A 23,064-nucleotide genomic window follows, 5' to 3' on the forward strand; every position below is an offset into this window, starting at 1 on the left:
TGCCTTGCTAAGAGCTGTGTGTTGAAGATTAGGTGAACAGCAAGTCAATGAATGGTGTAAAAGGAGAAGTAATGTGTGAAAGCCTAAGACTGCTCCATGCTTTGGGACTTTTGTTCCAAAGATGTGAGTTTAGAATGACATACCTCGCTAAACTTTAAACCTTCGAAAAGTAATATATTGCTTTAGAACTACAGATGATGAAAGTTAAAGTATGCCTTGGTCAGACATCAGGGATTTCTTTTATACGTCACTTAAATGACAAACAAAGAATGGTACTTAAAGGGGGTGCACACACACACTTTTAAAGGGGAAGTAAAATACTTTGGTTTTATTTCCAACATGGTGGAAGGTGGGTAAGTAGACCTTTGTCCCAGGATTAGTGCCTTTTAATTACAACTTTGCAGGTTTTATTCTGTTAAAGGTGACAGCTATCATTGTGATCATTTTGAAGTACTTCAATAAAAGCGTTGTTGAAAAAATGTTCCTTTGCATATTCATCTATAGTAGCACAGCTGTTTTTATGTATTGTTAGAAATATATACCAGGTCTTCATCACCAAATTGTGGGAAACATTGTTACTCTCAAGCTAAACTAAAAATAACTATGCTAAAATCTAATTCTATAGATCATCTGTAAGAGGAGCAAACAAGTTGACTCTTTCAAGAGCTCTCCTAGGAATTAAGAGACTATGTGGTACTATTTTTGTATAGGCAGGCATATACACTCAAGTAACAAGTGTAGGAACTCTTTCCTGAATGAATTAGAAAATTTTACATCTTAAGCACTATCATAAAATGGTGATCTAGAATATGTTTATGAATGAGCTAGAATATGTTTATGAATGAGCCTAAGGCTAATTTTAAGTTGTCCCTCTTCCTCCTTTAGCCTACAGCTCAGGTGAGTAGTTGGGAATCCTGATGTTTGGATGCTACATAGGCAGCTTTGTACATATAGCTCTGTTTTTATGTATTTCCTCTTTTTTAAAAAAAGAAAAAAAATTGAACTGTTAAGCATGGCTGTCAGAGAAAAGTACCATTTGTTTGCCCCTTGTAAATGGGTTTGTTCATTACCTTGCAATTCCATGTCTTTGTGAAAAAGTTGAAAGCTGTTGCGGCATGGTTGCTGGGACATTATGTGCTCTGTGTTAGAAGATTGGTTTCTATGGAAACCGACAAACTAACTACATAACTTCATCTTGACAGAGTGGCCATAAGCCTTGCACTCAGCAGGGGACATCTCTCTGGGTAGAAATTCTGTGAAACTCGACCATTTCTGATTACCGCGTTTTTCAGCTTTTCCCCATTTATGCTGCTTTCTAAAAACCCCAGCTGTCTTGGAGTTTGTTCTTCATTCATTTCCACAGTCGCATAACATACTAGTTCATGACATATTTGGCATTGTCGTAGTCACACTTACTCTGTTTTTTCATCTTGCTATTCATGACTATTTTAGTTGTGTAACTTGAATTCCCACACTGATGATCCATCTCTCTCTTTGTCCTCATGTTCCAAATTCTTTCCTCTTAGCTACTGCCTACGCTGTTTTCTCTTTTACTTTTTTTTCCTCTGTAAGGCAAGGAAGAAAGCTTATCCTGATGTTGGAACAAATTATTATCCCTGAGCTATATTGCCTTTGCCATAATTCAGTGTGGTTGGGGTCTTCCACTTTTCCTCTCCGCACAGGAAAAAAATGGAGGGAAAAAAAAATGTATTTGAAAGCTTAGGTTAAAGAAGACTGCTTTGTATTGAGTTATACTGTAGTATAATGATATTTTTGCACAACTTTTGTTTCTCAGTCTCAGGGCTTCACCTTATGATTAAGAGTTGGCCAGTTTCAAGCAGCAGAGCAGCTATTTCTGCCAATTACATGTGTACCATTTTTTTGGTCTCACCTTTACCGTGTGCCTGGTGTATTCATTAAGAGACAGACCTAACTTCTTGTGACAGCTAAAGCCAGGTTGCCCTTGCCTGGTGCACGTAACAGCCCCCTCTCAGGTGGCGGGGTGGAGGCTACACCAGCAAATACTCATGCTAGAAAAGGAGCATCTGCAGCACTAATTCCCCCAATCTGTTTCAGCATGTGACCACGTAAAACCATAGCAACTGGATGTTTTTTCTAGCGACTTTAAAGCCTCCCAGGACCTTCACTGGCTGGCAGGGGGAAAGCATAATCTTAGTGACATGCTTGAAGAAAAAGCCCGTGGGATACTTTATCCTCCTTTGAAGGCAGGCAGCTGCCAACAGTGACACTTTTTTCTTCTTTTTTTTAAAAAGCCAGTAAAAGTAACCAAGGTTCCTCTCAGGAATTCCTGTGCAAATCTAAGTGCTCTCTGGAAAGAGGTTTGTACTGTAAAGTAAGCACTGGAGATTAACAATCCTCATTCCTTTAGCGGCTAATAGACTTTGTACGCTAAAATTCTGATAGTCTTTTCTTTCTGTGGTAACTTCGGCGATTGCCATGTCACAAGTGTTCTCACGCAGGCCTTTCAGGAAAGCCTCTTGCCCGGAGCGTGTGCTCAAGAGGCCATTTCCTTAGGTAAACGTTAAGGAGCGGCCAGCGCCCATCTTCTCACAGTGCTAGCCGTTCCTGTGCAACTGAAGTGGCCTCCCGGGCCGCACCGTTTTGATCTAAAATATGCGCGTTTTCCTGAGAAGCCAACGCTGGCGAAAGGTGGGGTGGGGGAGGCGGGAACGACCGTTAACGGCCGCCCGAGCTCGAGGCGGGCCCGGCCGCCAAGCCCCGCCCCTCGGGCCACGGGGGGCGGGGCCCCGCCCGCTCGCACCCGGCGTGCCACGACACCCCTGGGCGGCACCGCCTCACCGCGGGGCCCTTTAAGGCTGGCGGCCTCCCTCCTCTTGACTGACGTCGCCCCGCGGCCAATGAGCGGCGCGCGCTCCCGCCCCCGGGCGGAGCCGGCCAATGGGAGGCGCGCCGCGCCGCTCGTGTTTGTCTTCCGCCGCCGCAGGCGAGGCGGAAGCGGAAGCGGGCGGCGGGGGTTCCTCGGCGGGGCGCGGGGCCGCGGTCCCGGTGAAGGATGGTCGCGGGCGGCGGCGGGCGACCATGCAATGGCGGTCGCTGGTGCTGGGGCTGCTGGTGCTGAGGCTGGGGCTGCACGCGCTGCTCTGGCTGGCGCCGGGGCTCTGCCTGCGCCCGCGCTTCGCCTTCCCCTTCGCCGCGCGCCGCCCGCCCTGCCTGGGGGCGCCCGGCGGCGGCGGCGGCGCGCACTGGGGCTCGCTGCGCGGCGCGGCGGCGGCGGCGGCGGGGGGGGACGATGAGTACGAGGCGCGCTACAGCGGCGCCTTCCCGCCGCAGCTGCGGGCGCGGCTGCGCGACGCCGCCCGCCGCATGTTCGCCTTCGGCTACGACAGCTACATGCAGCACGCCTTCCCCCGCGACGAGCTCGACCCGCTGCACTGCCGCGGCCGCGGGCCCGACCGCCGCGACCCGTGAGTGACTGCGCCGGGGCCCCCGGGGGGGCCGCGCCGGGCTCCTCGGGGCCCCTGGGAGGGGATGGCGGGGCCGCGCCGGGCTCCTCAGAGTCCCTGGGAGGGGAGGGGGGGCTGGGCCGGGCTCCTCAGAGCCCCCCGGGAGGGATGGGGGGGGTGCCGGGCCAGGTTGGGCTCCTCAGAGCCCCCCCGGGGGTGGAGGTGGGGCGGGCCGGGCTCCTCAGGGTCCCCCGGGAGAGGATTGGGGGGGGGCCGGGCTGGGCCCATGCTGAAGGCTGAGTACCTGGGACTTAGGGGAGCATGGCCCCTACCTTATAGCGCCTCAGGTTTTCCCATTCTGTGGGTTGAAAAACTTATGAGCGAGGCTGAAGAAAGCGAGGTGGATGGTTGCTTGCCTTTCCGATAGCTTGGCAGTTTTTTTGGCAGTCTGCTTATCGTAATACCGGACACCTAACTTTTTTTTTGTCCTCCCCCCTCCCCCCCCAGTTCGAATCTGAATATCAATGATGTCCTGGGAAACTACTCACTAACTCTGATTGACGCACTGGATACCCTAGCGGTGAGTTGTCAAAATCTATACATACAAGTTTTATTCCCCTGTTTGTATGGGGAGATAATGCAAGTTGTCCCAAAAAGAAGTTATCAGTTAGTAGGAATGAGGGTTATAGCATCATGGAGGAAAGAGGTAACGGGCTAGATATCAATTACAGGGAAAGTTGAAGTGATATAACAAAATCTCTAAAATCTTGTCCAGCCTTTAGATATTTACCAAACCTTAACTAGTCCTCCAAATTGGTAGTCCTGCAAAGAAGTCTTTAATCTGTTCAGCTGTAATAACTTTGCTTCTGTGGCATGATAAGGGTTCAGAATTTCTACATGGCCCTCTTAAGCTAAACTTAATCAGAATCTTCAGGAAGGAAGTTCAGGAGGGTAGTGTAGGAAGCTGAAGAGAACAAACTGAGTTTTGCAAATTAATTTAAAGGTACACTAATTTATCTAATATGTATTATCAAAGCGTAATTCTTATGCTAATTAAAATCTAAAGGCCGGTGTCTTAACAGGATATGGTTGCGAATGTCTGAATGAATCAAGTCAGTTAATTGGGTGAGAGGTTTTGGGAGAGATGAGAAACTCCAGATGCCCTTGACAATGTATAGTTCTTTTGTTTGTTCTGTTAGTGCAGTTCTTAATACTGGAAGTGAGGCTAGGGAAATGGAAGTCTGTCACAGTTGATCTGTCTGTTTATTCCCAGCCCAGGTGTGTGAAACTTAGAATTGAAACTCCATCTATAGCACAGAGCTTCTTTTAAAAGGGCTTATGAAACTGCAGGTCCAAATTGCAGGACACTTGAATTGAGGCAGTAGTATGGTTGTGACATCTGATCTCAATAGTAGGCAGGATTTTGGAGCAGACTTTAAAGGAAAGAGAGGGGGAAAATGGGGATACAGTACATCATTAACTTACTTAATGCCCTCCTAAAGATGGGTCTTGCTAAATTAATCTGTCCTGATATTGAACAGTTCCAATACTGTCTCTTGCTCTGATGTTGAACTTAGACCACAGCAGATCTGATATCTTGAAGCAGCTCTGTATTTAAAAACAAAAAACTCTACTCCTAGAGCTGAAGAAGGGAGAGTGTATAGAAACTGTAGGATTGATGAGAAACTGGCTTTAGGGGAAATGGCAACAGAAAGTATCCAACTGGAGGGAGTTGCTCCAGGGTATTTCGCAAGGACCTGCCGCAGGACTAAGCAGCCACAGGCTGTTTAGTTTTTATGTGTTAAGGTTATGAATACAAAGGGTGCTGATGAAACTTTCTTATGTGTGGGGTAGAGTTGCTGACAGCAATAGAGATCAATTCTTAACATGAAGAGAAGGCAAGATGACCTTGTGAAGAGTAATTAAAAATTGCCATGAAGTTTTGCAATGTGAAGTGAAAGGGACTAATATCTTCTAAGGTTAATTTGTTCATTTCTGAGAAAAAGGAGGAGCTGGATATGCTTTAGCTTACTGCTGCATGACAAACTAGTGGTGGGAGGCAAGTGTGGAAAAGGAAGGAGCACTTGAGGATGTATCAGGGGAGATTTCCAGAAGAGATGAAGTTCCAGTGATCTTCTACAATGCTCAAATGAGATCTCCTGTGGAATACTCCTGTTATTCTGGTCACTGGTGCTCAGGAAGGATGGATGTGAACTGGAATTTGCAGGAAATACTGAGAACATAGGAGGAGAGCCCATCTTATCTGAGAAGACTTTAAGGGCTGTAGTTGTTCTGCCTGGCTGAGAGGGCCTGATTGACATGCAAGTCGATATGAGAAGTGGTGAAAGGAAGAGGGAGGAAAAAGTTGTTACAGTTGTAAAGCTGCTTCTCATCTGCTAAAATGGACTATCATACACATTTCTGATAAGACTTGAAAATATTATCCTAACTCAGTTTTATAGTGTATTTTTAGTATAGTATCATAGAAAAGAGCCCCTTGCTTGAATTCTTTATGTGTATTTAGAAACCCCCTTAGGTTCTATCAGTCTCATTTTTGCAGCCAGGTCAGATTCTTGGCCTTCTGGAGCATGGTCAGTGCCTGTCTATGCATGCTATCTGTAGTCCATTCCTCTTTTAAGGAGGGGGTGGTGTGTACAAGGATTATATGTATTCGTTGAATTATAAAATACTTCCCGTTGCTGAAATGGAATTGCAACTCTGTGGTGAAAAGCCACAGCTGTTGAGCTGAACATGGCAGTAACATACAGAACTTAAAGCAGGAAGTGAGAAAACAGTAATTTTAACAGAAACAGCAATTGGGGATCTGAGCTGTTTGGCTGATTGCATGTTGGTAAAGCAGCTGCTGCCATCTCCAGGCAGGGAGAAAGCCTGTTGTGCTCTTCCTTCCTCTCTGATCAAGTATGTGACTGCTTTCCTCCTAAATCTGGGTATTGTGAAGAACAAGTAGGCTCCATGTATGCTCTGCCTCACAATAAACTTATGCAAGCAGGAATCTGTTTTCCTTCCTCATTCCCTCTTCCTTGAAACTGCAGCTAAATTTACTTCTCTCTGGATGTAGTTGAAATCGTTCAGTAGGGAAATATCCAAACAAAACCGGTGTGAGGAGACTCCTGAATGTGGCATGCAGTGTTGAATCAAAAGCCCAAAGGGTCAGACTCTCCTGGTCAAATAAATGTCAAATCAGATTGCGTTGTTCGTGTGGGTTTTTTTGTTTGTTTGTTTGTTTTAAAGCAGAGCTTAGCTGTTGAATTCTGTGTATAGTAAAGCAGTTAAAACACTCAACACGCAAGATCTTAAGACGTTTTAGACTTTTGCTCAAAGAGATCACCCATGATGCTGACTTTTGGGGATGGGGGAGTACATGAATGCATAGGTTAGTACAAAGGACAAAAGTGCATCTTTGTGGGTTTCCCTCTTTTAGTGTACTTTTGCATATCAGTAAAATAGGTAACCTGGAAAGGCTGTTAGCAGGAACTTGAAGTACTCTGTTCTGGATCTAACTAATATGACTGGTTTAACATGTGAACTTATTGTGCTGCTTCTTCCCCTTCTGAAGCAATAATTAGACAAAATAGTTTGTTTTTATTTTTTTTTTCATGTAAAAGGTAATGGGAAATTCCTCAGAATTCCAGAAAGCAGTGAAATTGGTGATTGACACTGTTTCATTTGACAAAGACTCAACAGTCCAGGTTTTTGAGGCAACAATCAGGTATGTAGCCATAAGTTTCTGTCCTTAAAACAGTAACAAGGTTAGGTATCTCCACCTTCTTTGGCTGGTAGACCTCTAGTTTTTGTTGTTACTCTTGCAATGGAGGCTCAGCCTTGTGTATAACAGACAACCTTGCTGACAGGTTTTCCCTCTTTTGGTTATTTTCCCTGGACCTTCTGCCTACTCTGTTTCTAAACTTTTTATGGGGAAAATCATTGTAGATGGAAAAACAAAAGGCCTGTCTGCCTTGGAGATCAGTTTAAGGTACTCTGATTTTAAATGGCATTATTTTCTGAATTGCTGGTTGAAATGGCTTATTCAGCTGCTGCTTAACTCTAGTATTTGTAGACTTTCTTTTGGGGGAACATTAGGTTTATATAACAACTTTATTGCCTTTTGCAGCAGTGAAAAAGGTGGGGAAAGCTTGTCTTCACTCATAAATATGCTTGGTATGTTGTAAGAAACTCCTGGGTTAGGATAAATCCTGCAGAACAGGATCTAGGGATTACTGTGAATGACAGATGAATGTGACATCTAGACTTTTTTGCTGGTGGTGGAGAAAAGAGCAGATCTGTTTCTTTGGTGAATAAATAAAAATATAGCTTGTAAGATGCACAAAGTAATATTTCTATTAAACATGCTATTGGTAAGGATTTAGCTGAAGAGCTAGGTTTGGATCATATTTAAAAACTGAGGATCTCTTCCTTTCCTAATAGGGTTTTGGGAAGCCTGCTTTCTGCCCACATAATAATTACAGATACCAAACAGCCTTTTGGTGATATGACCATTAAGGATTATGATAATGAACTGTTGCATATGGCTCATGACCTAGCAGTGAGACTGCTTCCAGCTTTTGAGAACACCAAAACTGGAATTCCTTATCCTCGAGTAAGTGAGCACCATGTACATCAGCGCAGTGGGGATAGAATCTAAAACTGGTTATTTAACTGTCCTGCAACGTTAGTTCTGTGCTCTGTGTGTATATTTATTATGTGGACTTCAGGACTGGAAACCTGCCCTAAGCTAGGGGCTTGAAATGGGGTGGGGGAAACTGCACTATGTTATGTTGAAATGGACAATACATCAGTTGCTTACCATGTCTACTGAATCTTCTTTAAGCTGTTCTTTCTTTAAGCTGCTCTTTCACTTTGTATGTATGGCTTTGTGTGGTTAATAGTCATCTATTTTCATGCAGTTTGACTAGAACATGTCCTTTTCTCCCCCCTTGCCCCTTTTTATACCAAATGGTAACAAACAATGTTGCCGTTAAGGTTAACAAACATCATAAAGGCAAATAACATTTAGAAAATTATTATTTAGAAATAAAAATAGTCTAAAATATTTGTCATAGTGCATTGACTTGGGATATGTCGTTTCCTTGAATAGTGTTGCATTCTCTGGTGTTAAACAGATGCTATCAAGAAGAACTTAAGTTCTAGTGGAAGAGCTCTCAGTGTAGAACTACTTAGCACTTGCCTGACTACTTTTACTTTCTGGGAACAGTTGCACTATCTTTTTTTCTCCAGATCTGTCAAGCTGTGGAAACACAAACTTCCACTTTTGTTCAGAGTGTGATAAGCAGTTGAGGCTGGTGTAACTTCTCTTCAGTAGAAAGTCTCGCTTTGAAGAGAACTAAACTAGAGGAAGAAGTACTTGCATCACCCCTGGAAGAAACTGAATATTTAGTAGAAGTGAGGAAAAAGTGGACTGAATTTTGGAAGGGTTAACAAGTATAAAGGTAGCATTATGGGGATTTTCCACCTTTGGCGTGATGATATAAATTTAAAGATGAATTTCAAGAATTCTGAAAGAAAGGAGAGCCGTTTGAGTAAGCAGCGATACACTGGCTTTCTAACTATGTATAGACAGCACACTATGCATTGCAAGCACTAATGAGAAGGCCTTATAATAGAGGCAAGACTGCAGATTAGAACAAAACTGTATGAGATTATTTACAAGCAGCTTGCGTTCTTGTGATTAACACTTACTTTACCTGCTTCACAGGTCAATCTGAAGAAGGGAGTACCTCCAAACAGCAATAACGAAACTTGTACTGCAGGAGCCGGCTCCTTGTTAGTGGAGTTTGGTATTCTCAGCAGACTGCTTGGTGATTCCACGTTTGAATGGGTGGCCAGGCGGGCTGTCAAAGCACTCTGGAATCTCAGGAGCAACAACACTGGACTGCTAGGTAATCTCTGTGTGCTTGAGATCTCTCTAGCAAGGTCTTTGGTCTCAGGTGATGCTGTGCTGCCTAGCTCAATGTTTTAAGTGACTTCAGTCTCGTGTAGCGGAATGCAGTCATTCTGCAGGTCTTTCACATGTCATAACCTGCACTGATCTGCTTCCTCTCTAACCATTAAGTAGTGCTCTCCTGTATTTGTGCCTTCTGTTGACCAAGTGGCATTTTGTAATTTTGTAAGGAAAATGGAGTATCTTAATGGCTACTTTGGGCACAGGTTTTCAAAGACAAATTTCTCACGAACCTGGGACGTGAGTTTGGAGTTGTTGCATGTATATCCCTATTAATATAGCTTAGATTATGAATAAATGTACTTAAAACAACTATATGTGTGTACTAATTCCCCAGTAAGGGCTCTGTAACACTTTATTTTGATAGTAGTCTCTGTTCTTCCCTCCTCAGGACTTCTTGACGCTGTAATATTTTTAAGTTCTAGTTCTTGATTTATTTTCTCTGATATACTTGGCAATGTTAGACTAAACTCCTGTCTTTGTCTTCTCTGAAAGGAAATGTTGTGAATATTCAAACTGGCCATTGGGTTGGAAAGCAGAGTGGCTTGGGCGCAGGGTCAGATTCATTCTATGAATACCTTCTGAAGTCTTACATCCTCTTTGGAGAAAGGGAAGACTTGGAGATGTTCAATGATGCTTATCGGAGCATTCAGAACCACTTAAGAAGAGGGTATGTTATTTCATATGAGTATCAATTTCTTAAACCTGTAAATACTTCAGTAAGAGATAACAGATTTATATGGTGTTTGTACCATCCTTTTGAAAATCTGTGCTCTTTTTTTCTTTAAAAACAAATATATATTTGTGGTAGTCACTGTGGAAATCAATTTTAACGTTCCCTTCGCTCCTCAAGTCTGTTGATCAGTATAGCATTATTGGTGCAAAGAAGCTAAATTGATTACCCTCCAAAGCAGTAAATGACATAAAGCCATAGACGTGTAAAGAAAATATATTGAATTAGCTACTGCTGTACTTCTTAAGGCCTGATCTTATCTAGTGTGAGTTTTTGGTAGGACTTTGGCTGATATAGCTTAAGGATATGATGCATCTACCTTTAAGAATGGATTTTTTCTGAGAGCTGGACTGACTTTCTCAAAACGGCTTTCAGTGTAGCACTGACAAAACTGCAGCTCTTTCTCTTTGCTAGTGGCGGTGTTATAAAATGGAACATGCATTGTGTTCTTCTAAAATAGTGAGTATTTACATATGATTATTGTTGCTTGGCAGCCGAGAAGCTTGTAACGAAGGTGAAGGTGACCCTCCTTTGTATGTTAATGTAAACATGTTCACTGGACAGCTGATGAACACGTGGATTGACTCTCTGCAAGCCTTTTTTCCTGGACTGCAGGTAAAATAAGCTTTCGTTCTTTTCAAGACTGAGTGATGCAATGGAGGGGTGCTGGAGAGGCTTATTATAATTCTAGTTGTGTAGATGAATCTGAGCATCTCTTCTGAGATGAGCTTTAACCCGCTGGTTTACATCTGGATGTTCTGGCAAGATTCGTGGGACAGTTCAGCTTCTGCATCAGCATAACAGTGTTGGGAAGCTTGGCCTGCTCTCTGCTAGTTTTGAGACACCAAGATAAAGTATGAAATTTAAAAAGTGTTCTGCATGTATCATGCTGTGAGGCATAATCTCCACTGATGCTTTTGGTATGAAGAGATTATATATAAACTTTGTTTTTTACTGGTCTTTCCTTCTGAGGGGAGCGTTTTATTGTAAAGCGTGTTATCATACAGTGTGGAAAGCAATTTGCTGGCCTGGAGTGTTAAACATGCATGTTTATGGCTGTCATTATGCCTAGGTGTTGATAGGAGATGTGGAAGATGCTATTTGTCTCCATGCTTTTTATTATGCCATATGGAAACGTTATGGAGCTCTCCCAGAAAGATACAACTGGCAATTGCAAGCACCGGATGTTCCCTTTTATCCACTGAGGCCAGAGTTAGTGGAATCCACATATCTTCTTTATCAGGTACTTGACTTGTCTGCACTAACAGCTCAAATGTTTTAGAAAAATGCTTTTGTTCAGAAAGTCTCTTTTTCTACCCCTCACCCCTGCCATGTACTTCATTGCTAATGAACTGTTAAAACTTAGTAGCTCTGTATCTGAATGTTCTTGTACAGCGGTTTCTGTCTAGAGAGTTGATTGTTATGTAATGTAGTTGGTACATGGTTTGTTCTAAAAACAGGCTTATAAGGCATGCAAAAATGATACTAAATGACCTTTTGAAAAAATACCTGACAGACTTTTACAAAGTAGAGTTCTGATTTCTTAACGGTATTGTTGAAGTTTGTGTAATTGCTTCCCTTGCAATATTGTCCAGGCACATTCTATAACTGGCAGCAAGTACAGTAAAATAACTTCTGGCTGCAAGAAAACTATCAAAACTTAAGTTTACTACAGGTTTTATTATTGCACTAGGGCAAATGTGACAAGCTTGCACAGAGTAATTGAAGGCATGTTTCTACAAAGAAAAATTTACCATAGTGCACAGGAATATGTGACGCTAGCAGGCCTTTATTGTAAAAGCACTATTTCTACACGATTTCTGGATTGTTGACTCTGCCTTTTGTCCTTCTCTATCCAGGCCACAAAGAACCCATTTTACCTTCACGTAGGAATGGATATCCTACAGAGCCTGGAAAAATACACGAAAGCAAAGTCAGTCTTCAGTGTTCTTTCTCTTCTCTCACTGCTGTATATGCATATTTTATTCCATAAATTTGCATATTTTATTATATAAATGTACATATTTGTATGTACACTTATATTGTATGTACATGTGAATGTACATATAAATACCTTTACATAATAAAACATGCACATTTGATTATATAAATACATATATAGAATCTAATCTACCAAATATAGATGAACAAACAAAAAACGCAACCACCCCCTCCCTTCCAAAAGCCACAAGGGTTGATTTATTTATTGAACAGCTGTCTCTTTCTCATCTGAAAATGAAATTATAGTCCAGTGACAGGCTTATATCTTCAGAATCTTATAACTCTACCTTTTAAAATGTGTTATTGATGATCTCTTGCCCAAAGTTGGCAAAATTACACCTTTTTTTTTCCAGCGTCTCCTGCAAGAATAATTCTAACCTCTTTGACCTTTGGTGTTTAACTGGACTGGAAGGATGGTCTCTGAGCTAGACTTTGCATCTTAACTTTCTTCTCAAGGCAGTAACCGTGAATCATAATTTTAATACCGAGTATCTGAACTTCTTGCAAGACTCGGAGAGAGGACAATGGATCTTTATTCGGTTGTTGATACTTACTACTTTCATAGTCTGTTCTGTAGGAATCATGACGGTACAAAACAGTGCTGTTTTGCAGTTAAGTGGGATTCAGACCGCTTTGTAGAGGGTGGTCTGAAAGAACCAAAACTGCACTTTGTGACAGCTTGTAGTTCTGTCATTTGGGAGGAGAAAGAGTAGGTAGCTAGAAAGGAAACCTTTGCAGGCAGACCGGCATTTCAAACCTGGATCTCTTATGTGCTCAATATGGGGAAATTATCTGTTTCGTTCAGGGTGACCTGATAATTTGTCGTCTTTTGAAAGACATTTTTAGTACATCAGCACAATGGAATAGATAAGCCACTGTTCTTCTGTCTGCACAGTATCAATGATTAGTCTCATCAGGATACCAAAAATCAATGATCAGTGCTTCTTTGTTTTTTTTTTTAAAAAAGAAGTTATTTTAACTTCATGCCTAGTGACAGATGGAATGGTCTGAATTTAGGAAATGCTCAGAGATCAAAATGTATGGGTACTAAATCCAAACTAATCTTAAATCTTTCAGGTGCGGCTATGCTACATTACATCATGTTGTAGAGAAGACAAAAGAAGATCGAATGGAGAGTTTTTTTCTCAGTGAAACATGTAAATATTTGTACCTGGTATGTATATGTTCTTCATTTTAAAGGCATCCTCTTGTGAGCACTATATGCAAACATGACCTAGTGAGTAGGCAGGACACTTAGAAACTGTGCTAAGCTGTGGGCAAGAGAAGCATTAGGTATCAGAGCTTATCAGAGGGTGCACTCTGCCTCTTTCTTGACACCCCCTCTCCCAACCTTGGGGGTGCAGGTAGGAGCTTCCTTTTCTGAACCTGGGCTGGAGAGCTGGCAGCTGCCACGGGAGGAGCTGGGAGGAGGGAAGAAGGCAGAAGACAGCTGCTGCTCAGCTCTGAGCTAAATTGCTGCTTGTAGCTGTTTTGTCTGCCTAGCAGCAGCCTTTGATTTCTCCTCGTCAGGCTTTGGCAGTCACAGGAGGAAGGATTTGAGCCAACACTGCTTAAACTACTGTTCTCAATCTCCTTTAGGTTTTTTTTTTTTTCTTTAAAAAAAAAAAAAAAAAAGGCTTGGACCAAATGGAAGCAGTGGGTGCCAGCCTAGAAATGCCTGCATAGTGCAGCTTAGAAAGTGAAGGGCAGTTTAAGTTGTGCAAGAAATATTTCTCTTGCTTTCCACTTCTAACTGCCAAAATAAATCCCTTGCATTAAAACTGCTTATTTCCATTTGTTCGAACAGTAGCTAGCTGTTTAGTGCTTAAAACGTATGCTTTTTGTGTGATCCTTCAAATGCATAAGCATGTGCTGCCCTTTTATTTAACTTTTTGATAATGGAACATGAAGTGTTGCATGTATACTTGAGCTGTCTCTCTCCTGTTTCCCTTGTTTAGTTGTTTGATGAAGAGAATCCAGTGCACAAATCTGGAAATAAATATATGTTTACTACTGAGGGACATATTGTGTCTGTGGATAAACGTTTTCGTGACTCACTGTGGCAAGATACCCTCCCTGGTGAAGAGGACAGCACCGAAAAAATCAAATCGAATGAATTGAAGGCAGTCAACTTCAGTTCTAATGTAAGGAATATACAGACTTTTCCTGGTTGTGTCAGTGGAGAAGGGATAGGTGTTGAACTAGATTAGGCAGTGGAAAAAGAGCCATTTGGAAGTGGTACTTTAGGGCTATGCATTGTTTCTTTTCTAAACACTACATATGAAGCTCGCCTGTGAAAAACACTTTCAGTAGTTGAAATGAATAATATGAGAGCGATTTAGTTGAAGGTGCAGTCTGTCCTCTTGTAAGTATTTTGGAGCAATTCATTTTTTTTGTTAGGTTATTTCCAATCACTTTTCCCTTCTCTTTTGCTTAAAGTCTTCGTCTTGGTGTGATGGGCAAGGAGAAGAGCAAAGAGTGATTTAAACAAGGCCTCTCTCTCCTGCTCCACCCAAATGGTTCTGAGGCATATAAAGGTGACCTGTTTTAGCTAGGAATCAGTTGAATACAGAGCTACAGGTACAGTGCCTATCACCAGCCAAAATTTCAGCTTTTTTTGTTCTTTTTTTTAGATACAGATTTTTTAAAATCTCTGCTAGTAACTTCTAGCAGGGTTTCTTCCCTTCTTCCCTCCTTCCTTCCCCCCCCCCCAGCCCCATCCTGCAGAAAAAATGCATTATTAAAAGAAAAAACAAAAAACACCCAAACCAAAAAACACTGTTGTCACAGTGAAGGATGTCTGTTGAATAGCAAGCTGCAGTAGTCTGGTTTGTATTTGGAGACTTGCAGCATACACGAAGGAAACACTCTGTGTTTGTCTGTGTGCTGTGTGTAAGCATGCAAATAGTGAGGGAAAGTCAGGACCAAAGTGCTATTGGGTATGATTTTCTGTACTGGGAGGAAAATCTATGGTCACTGGTGCTGAATAGGGTAAAGAGGATGACTGTTCGCAGATTCGAATTCTTAAAATATTGTGATTTTTCTCAACAGTGTAACAGAGTCCCAGATGAGAGGAGATATTTGCTGCCATTGAAGAGTAACTACATGAGACAGATTGATCGAATGGTGGGCTTGATCTGAATGGCTCTTCAGAGTAATCTTTATCGTATGTCAGGAGGAGCACGGGATTTGGCTCCAGATCTTCTTGTCCTCTGCAGCTACACCCTTGCCTGTGCTGAGTCACTTGAGTATCCCCCATGCTTACTAGTTTTCAATTATGGACCTGAAGGGAGATCTTGTTTGCTTAGACTTCTGTCTTCTGAACTATGGTAACTCCACATGCCACCTGTACAGAGTTTTCTTGTTATAAGACTTCCTATGAAAAATGTTATTGCAAATGAAGGGTGGATATACTTTTTTTTAAAAAAAAAAAGAAAATTGGCATGTGCCATTTAGCTACCTCTTTGTAGCTGCATTGCAGATGTCCCTTTGGAAAAGGGTCTGATATTTAATTTGAAATGATCTTGGGACTGGGGAAGGAATGGGTAAGTGCAATTTCTGACACCAAGTTTAATCATTGAGTTATTTTGACTAGCAATACGCAATCTTAAGTACTACTCAGGTAGGAACCCGCTGGTAGTGGGTTTTGGCTGAAACAAAAATGCTTTGTCTAGAATAGTATCTTGAAAAGATAACTTCTACGTGACTAGGAGTTATCAATATAGTCATGAGATCCCTTGTATACACAGTTGTATAAAACTACGCAGTCACAAGAGCTTGTAGCTACAGAAACCAGTAATAAATCAGGTGCCTTTTTTGTAAGGGGATGGGGAGGGAGAAGGGGAACGTACAAAGCCATTCAGCTCTAAGCAGCTAACTTGGTATAGTTTAGCTGAGCAGGTATTCCAAAAGTTACTTTGATTGTCGTGTATCTAGTGCCTCATCAGGAGAGATGCTGCTAAAGTAAAGAACTATCTGACAGTATATGAAGAACAAGCTGTTCCACATTCCTAATAGCATTAATAAGTTAGTGCCTTAAGTTTGTCTTCAACAGTGGGAAAACCTGAGCTTTCTTGGGGGAGGGATAAATTATTTTTGATCAGTTGATTGCAAAGTTCAGTGCATCTGAAAGTAACTTGAGAGGCTTTTATTTCTTTTTCTTAATACTGGAAGAATACTGACTACTGTGCCCATCCCAAAGAATGCTTCACGCTGGATTTATTCTCCAAGTCAGTGTAGTTAAAGTGGCTGTCTCTGCAGCCTTCTGGGGCAGGAATTCGTAGGAGGTCTGAGGCTGCAGTGTGCTAACTTCCTCCTGTTGCAAGACGCAGTTTTGTATCTGCCATTTTAACAGGGTCGTGCCTGCAGTTGCTGGTAATGCTGACTGTAGTGCTGTGCTGTAACTGTAAACTGTGCCTTTTGGTTCCAGTGACGACTGATGGAAAACTACTGTTTCTCTAGCCTACCATCTCCAAGTGCAGCTTAGATACATCTGAGGAATGTGAGCCTTCAGGAGGAAAGCAGTCTAATTCAGGCTGGGTTATTGTGAGGGATGAAAACAAACTGAGGCTAAACCGACTTACTCTAAGGATAACTATTTTTTTTTTCCCCAGTTAGGTCCCTGTTGCTTACATGTTTATTTTATTATTTTTACTGTTGACTACAGTTGAAGTAGCTGAACACTATTGTTGTGTTCATTATTTTTAAATTAAGGCTCAAATATGGGGGCAAACGTGATCTGCTGTATTGTCACCTTTTTATGGTAAAATTCGTAAGCCATATGTTGCAGTTCAGAACACTTCTAATAAATATGAAGTTAGCGCTGAATCTTTTAGTATACAGATGCATCTCAGGGACCTCACTGTAGAACCTTCTATTGTAGCTGAATATTGTATTCAGGCAAAAAAAAATCCTGTCTTCCTAGTCTTAATGAGTATTTGTTAGGGGGCTTGGGGGGACGGGGGGAGGTAGGGTTTTAAGATTTCTCAAAACCTTGTGATAGGATCAGTTGCCTTGATAGCTGAGGGCACATCCCCTTTGGAAATGGCTTTGCAAAGCTTTTACTAGAATGTCTTACAATGATTTGATTGCCTGTTTTAAAGCAACTAGAATGTCTTACAATGATTCAATTGCCTGTTTTAAAGCAAAATACAAATTCAGGGTGTTATGATCCAAAGAGGCGCTGGGAGGGATGCAAGGTATAGTTCCTTAGCCAGTAAGCTTTAGCTGGGCATGCCAGTACACTTCAGCTTGCAAACGTGTAAAGCAGCAGCAGTGCAGAAGGGTGCACGAGGGAGTGCATCTGCCTAACAAGGGAGGCAGGAGGCAAAACTGGGCACTTTGAAATGCTGCTGCAGGGCCAGATCTCTTGCTAGCCATAACTTTGAAGTGAGAAGTGCTTAGTAATGTGAAAGCAAAACATGCAGCGTTCCAGAACCTGCCATTTAAAATCACAACGTAGTGGATGCCAACACAAACATTGCCCCTAGGTGTGCTCGTGGGCTGTGTCTGATAATGATTTTTCCCCAACTCGCAGTTTAGCTCTCTTTGAATGTGCATTATATATCTTGCAATTGCCTCTCAGTGTTTTGTGCCTTGCAAAGAAACGGAGCCCTGGTAAGGGCTCCAGTTAAGTGTTATGCACAGAAATCTGTTTCAGAATTTTCCTCAGAGAATTACACAAACATTATGAAGTTGCAGCTGTTTTAGCTTGTTTTTCACTTCTTGTATATTGCCAGACCTAGAATTAAAGGTAACTGTAGAATAGGAACAGTATAGGCGCATGTTACAGCCTTTCAGCCCTTGGTGACTTGGGCCATTAGTTACAGTGCCAAATAGTATATGGTCAGCTTCTCGTTACCAACAGTATTGAAATTTGTGTTGCCAAGGTGATCTGACAGCCGTCTTTCCACAGGAATGATTTTGTCTGCTAGGACACTGGTACTGACTAAGCAGTGAAAGGTTTGTATTCTCTAAGGAGCCAACTTCTCTTCCTCTTTGTTTTAAAAATACTTAGATGTATGTTACTCTGTAAACACAGGGCACATGTTATGCAATAAAATGGAAACCTTAAAAAATCAGTGATGTCAAAGTGAAGTTGAAAACATTGCTGGAATAACTTGCTAAAACACTTTTGTATTTCTCAGTATGATGTGCAATATCACTTTCCTAACTAAAAATGCAATATATGCTTAATTGTTGTTTTTAAAGTATTTAATTGGGGATGGGAAACTTGGAAAAGGACCAAATGCTCTTTCATGAAATGTCCTAAATTTTCAAAATTCAGAGCTTAAATTTTACAAATTTGCATTAAAAATAGTATATTTGACCACTCGTATCTGTGTTTTTACTTGCAGTTTTGTAAGGACATCGTGAGGCTTGCAGGTGCTTTCCAAACATACGGAAAAGAAATTAGTATGTATAGCTGACCTCTGGCATTCGCTAGACATGCAAAAATTTTGGCAGTTGAGGGTGAACTGGAGCAGGGGTGGGTAAAGCAAAACATACCTGAAGTCTGCCTTTGAGCAGATTTGCAGCTCTTAGTCTTGTGATTTGGCCAGTCTGGAGTACTCAAAACCTTTCACTTCAGTAAAAAACCAAAAGCCTCAACTCAATTCTCTAATTCTGTAGTAGGTGCCAGCGCCAGTCTCATGGGTGCAGAATAAAGTCTCCGCTGTGTACCACAAAAGCAAGGGTTTTTTGTTTTTGTTTTTTTCATTGGATTTTTTGTTGTTGTTGAATGAGCCAACCTTTAGTCATGACCCCCTATGACTGCTAAAAGCATTGCTATCTCTTAGAGCAAACACTGCTTTAATTCCTTTACTTAGAAATTGGGCATACTGCTGTATATTTTGGGGAGGGAAGAAAAGAATGCCTCAAACAGAACTTGGTAATTCTTTGTCCCCAGGGAAAACTTGGTTCTGTCTGTGCCTTAGACCAGTTTAGCTCAGGAACACATACATGAGGTGTGGAAGAAGTAACTTGTTTCCCCCTCATGGGAGATGAGATAGACTTCTCAACCACATCCTTGCAGTGGCACACTAGGTAAATGAATGGTTTGGAGGCAGGATTACTGTCTGGCGAAGGATTGCTTACTAACTTTGGCTGGCTTAGTTACTAGACCCAAGTTGCCACCTGCTATATGCTGTCTTTTCAGTTAGCTGAGAATAAGGTATGGCTCCTTACTGCAGAAAAATTCGAAAAACCCTCCAACACAAATGGCTGCCAAAAAGAAAAAAACCACCCCATTATTTTTCTGTCTTTGTTGTGCTTTTTATGTGTGTCCCTTCCCTCTGCAGTGATGGAGAAGCCAGTTTCTGGTCAGAAAGCAGCTATGCATTTGGAGAATGCAGCTGGCATCTTTCTGATGAGAATGTGCGATGGTGTCGATCAAGCTTTCCCAAGGCTGCTACGCTCCTCGGCGGCCTTTTATCTCTGCGAGGAATAACAGGGCTGGTGATGGCAGCAGGCTGAGTTTCCTTTGTAGTGTTGTTAAGCACAGGGGAAGGTGGTGCCTTCGAAAGCTTGGAGAGTTGTCCTTGAACTGCTCATGAACTCCGTCTTCCTCAGTAGTGACAGCTGGAGCACATCTGAAATGCTTGCTAGCGTGTAGGATTAAAAGACTCTCCACGGCAGCCGGGGCGCTGGCGCTAGCACCCAGAAAGGGTGGCAGCAGCCTTTCCTACAGCTCGGGTTTGCAGGTCTGTGGGTCCCCAGCAGGGCTGGCTTCTCCGGGCTTCTCCTCGCATCTAGGCGATGGTCCCTCTGACACCTGGGAGTGAGTTTCTCTCCTTCATTTTCACTGCATGGTGATTTGAGGGGCGGCCTGAGCTGAGAGCAGTGGTTTGAGGTGGAATGAAGAAATGAAGTGTGGTGGCACCAAGCTGTCAGCGTCGTGAGCTGATAGCCAAGTGTCACCGAGTCAGTACTGACCTACTTGCTTTGCTGTCAGCTGGTTTCTCCTGATACCACTTTCTCCAAATAAGTCCTACTCAGTGCAGAATTCCCCACCTGCAGAACCTCGCTGAGCTCTTTCCAGGCCTTGGAGGAACGCGTACTGGGAAAAAGGTCACGGTGTATGTGGTGGATGGATGAGTGAACTTTTGCCTTAAACATTTCTTGGAACAAAAGGTGCAAGCAAACCATAACCCTGAACAAGCCATCTGTCCCTGGCGGAAACAGGACTGAGCTGCTGCGACCCCCGAAATGGTCTCCCTGCGACCACCCGGGACACACCGAGCCTGTGCCAAACCAGGGCACGATTGGGCAGAGACTTTGGGACCTGGACTGTAAATTATTGCTACAAACCTTGCTTAGCATGAGTAGCTAAATTTGTTGAAGCCTTAGGCCGTGCTTAGATAAAATAATGAACTTTTACCTACTTCAGTAAGAAAAGGGGCCTGAGAGCTGGTTCAAACTGGGATGATAAGGGTTGCAAGCAGTTTGCATCCCTGTGCTTCACGCTCCGGGAGGGAAGAGGTCAAGGCTTGGAAGTGATGCCTGCTTGGGCACCGGGACCCTGGGGCGCAGGGCCTCCTCTCGCTGCTGAAACGGTGCTGATTGGGGGGAGTCCGGATTACATCCCCTTCGTCTGGACCTCGGGAGATAACACCTACTGTCACTGCTGGGGCAGTGCTAATTGCTGGAACAACATCTCTTTGTCAGGACCTTGAGAGACAAGGGCGGGACCCGAGGAATCAAGACACATCTGTCAGCAGAAACCGCAACAGTAAAGATAAACAGCCTACCTAGGGACAGGGATGAGACCCAATAAGGAGCAGGAGACCCCAGACCTAAATACTACTATTGGTCCAAACTACTGCCTGAGGGGTGGAGAGCTTAGACTGGAAAGTTATAATTGCCCAGGGATTTCTTTGCTGGGGGTCCCTCTTCGGAGGCACCCAGCTCGAGCTGTAACTACTGCACGCGTGTCATTACCATTTATTTATTTAACTTGCCTTGATTTGGCTCCAAGCTTTTCAGCGGGAACCTAGGGTCGGACCCTGCTCGAGTTGTAATTACTGCACGCGCATCGCCAAAACTTACACCCAGGGTGAAGAGGACCAACGGGACGCCGCTGCATCCACGGGTGGTGATCTCCCTCTCTCCCTCTCTCCCTCTCTCCCTCTCTCCCTCTCTCCCTCTCTCCCTCTCTCCCTCTCTCCCTCTCTCCCTCTCTCCCTCTCTCCCTCTCTCCCTCTCTCCCTCTCTCCCTCTCTCCCTCTCTCCCTCTCTCCCTCTCTCCCTCTCTCCCTCTCTCCCTCTCTCCCTCTCTCCCTCTCTCCCTCTCTCCCCTCACTTTTCCCCACCTTTTCTCCCCACTTTGTGGAAAATAAAATTAAAAGGTTGTACGATATTTGACCGGTTTTAGCGTCTTAACCTCGTCCTTGGGATCGTAACGAAACCCTCCCGATACTGGATCGGCACAGCATATTAAAAAGCATAGAGCAATATGGAAACAGGGGATGTGGATGTCATTTTGGTTTTTTTATTCTGGGTTTGTTTTCTCTTTGATTGATGTTACCTGTTATTTTCTACTTTGTAGTCCTGATTGAAAGGCCACTGAAGCTGATAGGACGCTTTTTGGCTCCGGATAAAACTGCAGGTTAAAAGACAAGGTTCGTTGAACCATGGTGCTTGGATCTTTGTAGTGTTTCTTAAAGTCCCTCTGGGTTTCTGGTGAAGAGATCTTTGCTCATCTGATACCACTTTTGCTGGGTTCACATTTCCGAATTTCGGTTCTGAAGCAGCCTTAAGCGGGCTGAAATCCTGACTTTGAAGGAAGAACCAGAGCTCTCATGTCCTTCTGCGTAGCTGCCCGTTTACTACTGGCGTCACTGCCCCAAAGCAACTATTTACTCTTTCCTCACCACCACGTTCCTTATCTTGTCTTCCCTTTTTATCTGCTTTGTGGAAGCTAATTGGTCAAATCATTACAGCTCCAGGTGTTTTGGTTGTGGTGTCTCTTAATAATCCCATATTTAAGAAAATGTTTAAGAGAAAACACTGTTTCCATTCTGTTTTCTGGCAGATTTGAGTATACTAAGATCATATGTGGTAAAAGAGCTAAAGCTTGAAAGTGTGAGTGAGAGCTTCAGAAGTTTTCGAGGATAAAATGCATCAAGCTAACCTGGTGTTCCACCTAAAAAATGCTACTTCTGGTAGCCGTAGATAATAGTCTTTGAGAGCCTTGGGTGCTAGCGTATTTATGTTAATGCTGTCGATCTGATGAGCTGCCACAAGAGACCACCCTTGTGCCACTGCTTGGAAACGTCTCCACACGTTACACAGCAGCAAAACAGGAGTAACGCTGCTTTTAAGTAGAAAATTAAAAATGCTTCAAAAGGTAGTTTTGTAGCTTTTTTGAGCACTGATTCTCCTTCAGTTGCAGCTGCGAAGGGTTGAGGGAAGACGAGCGAGAAAAGCAGGGACGCATCCCGCTGTCAGCAGACTGGAGACTCTCCCCCTGCAGCTGCACGTCAAATTGCTCCTAATTTGTGGAGACATTTGTCTTCGTTCTTGCTCGAAACTTCCTTTAGAGGGAAATTTTGATTCCCTGATCACACTTGTATTGTTGACCCACCTCAAAACCCACTTTCTGCTGCCGTTGCCCTATTTGTCCACCACTAACTTACATGTATCAGAAGGACGTTTGTTGTAGAGATTATATTGAAAAGCTTTATTTTTTTCTTTTTTTTTTTAAAGATGATGGAATTTCTGCTGCCTTCAATTTCGCATAGCTGTGGTTGAAGAAAACAGTAGCTTGAGAGCTGCTACAGCTGCATGAGCACAGCTGGACCTGCCAGTGCCCAGGAGTGGTTGCCCCCCTCTCCTGAAGGAGACAGGGGATGTGGTTCTTAAAACGGGCGCTTTGTGAAGTCTCACAAAGTCGTTTTTTATTTAGGTAGCACTAATAAGAGCGAAAG

General features: G+C 43.0%; 1 protein-coding gene across 1 annotated transcript; it reads left to right on the forward strand.

The window, feature by feature from the left end:
• Nucleotides 1-2,922: 2,922 nt before the first annotated feature.
• Nucleotides 2,923-18,467, forward strand: EDEM1 (ER degradation enhancing alpha-mannosidase like protein 1). Its single transcript, XM_026110679.2, has 12 exons — nt 2,923-3,446; nt 3,933-4,005; nt 7,052-7,155; nt 7,872-8,043; nt 9,160-9,343; nt 9,901-10,075; nt 10,633-10,753; nt 11,211-11,381; nt 11,998-12,071; nt 13,217-13,313; nt 14,098-14,283; nt 15,191-18,467. Exons 1-12 carry the CDS (start codon nt 3,061-3,063, stop codon nt 15,278-15,280), a joined length of 1,833 nt encoding a protein of 610 aa, XP_025966464.2. The 5' UTR covers nt 2,923-3,060; the 3' UTR covers nt 15,281-18,467.
• The last annotated feature ends 4,597 nt before the right edge of the window (nt 18,468-23,064 follow it).

This window comes from Dromaius novaehollandiae, chromosome 12, assembly GCF_036370855.1.
Source record: "Dromaius novaehollandiae isolate bDroNov1 chromosome 12, bDroNov1.hap1, whole genome shotgun sequence".
In the NCBI taxonomy this organism is placed as follows: Eukaryota; Metazoa; Chordata; class Aves; order Casuariiformes; family Dromaiidae; genus Dromaius; species Dromaius novaehollandiae.

Bases quoted from the DNA above. Each gene is read 5' to 3' on its own strand.
- EDEM1 (XM_026110679.2), top strand. From the start codon at position 3,061: ATGCAATGGCGGTCGCTGGTGCTGGGGCTGCTGGTGCTGAGGCTGGGG. The intron at 10,076-10,632 runs GTATGTTATTTC...GTTGCTTGGCAG, and splicing joins CAGAACCACTTAAGAAGAGG to CCGAGAAGCTTGTAACGAAG. The intron at 13,314-14,097 runs GTATGTATATGT...TCCCTTGTTTAG, and splicing joins CATGTAAATATTTGTACCTG to TTGTTTGATGAAGAGAATCC.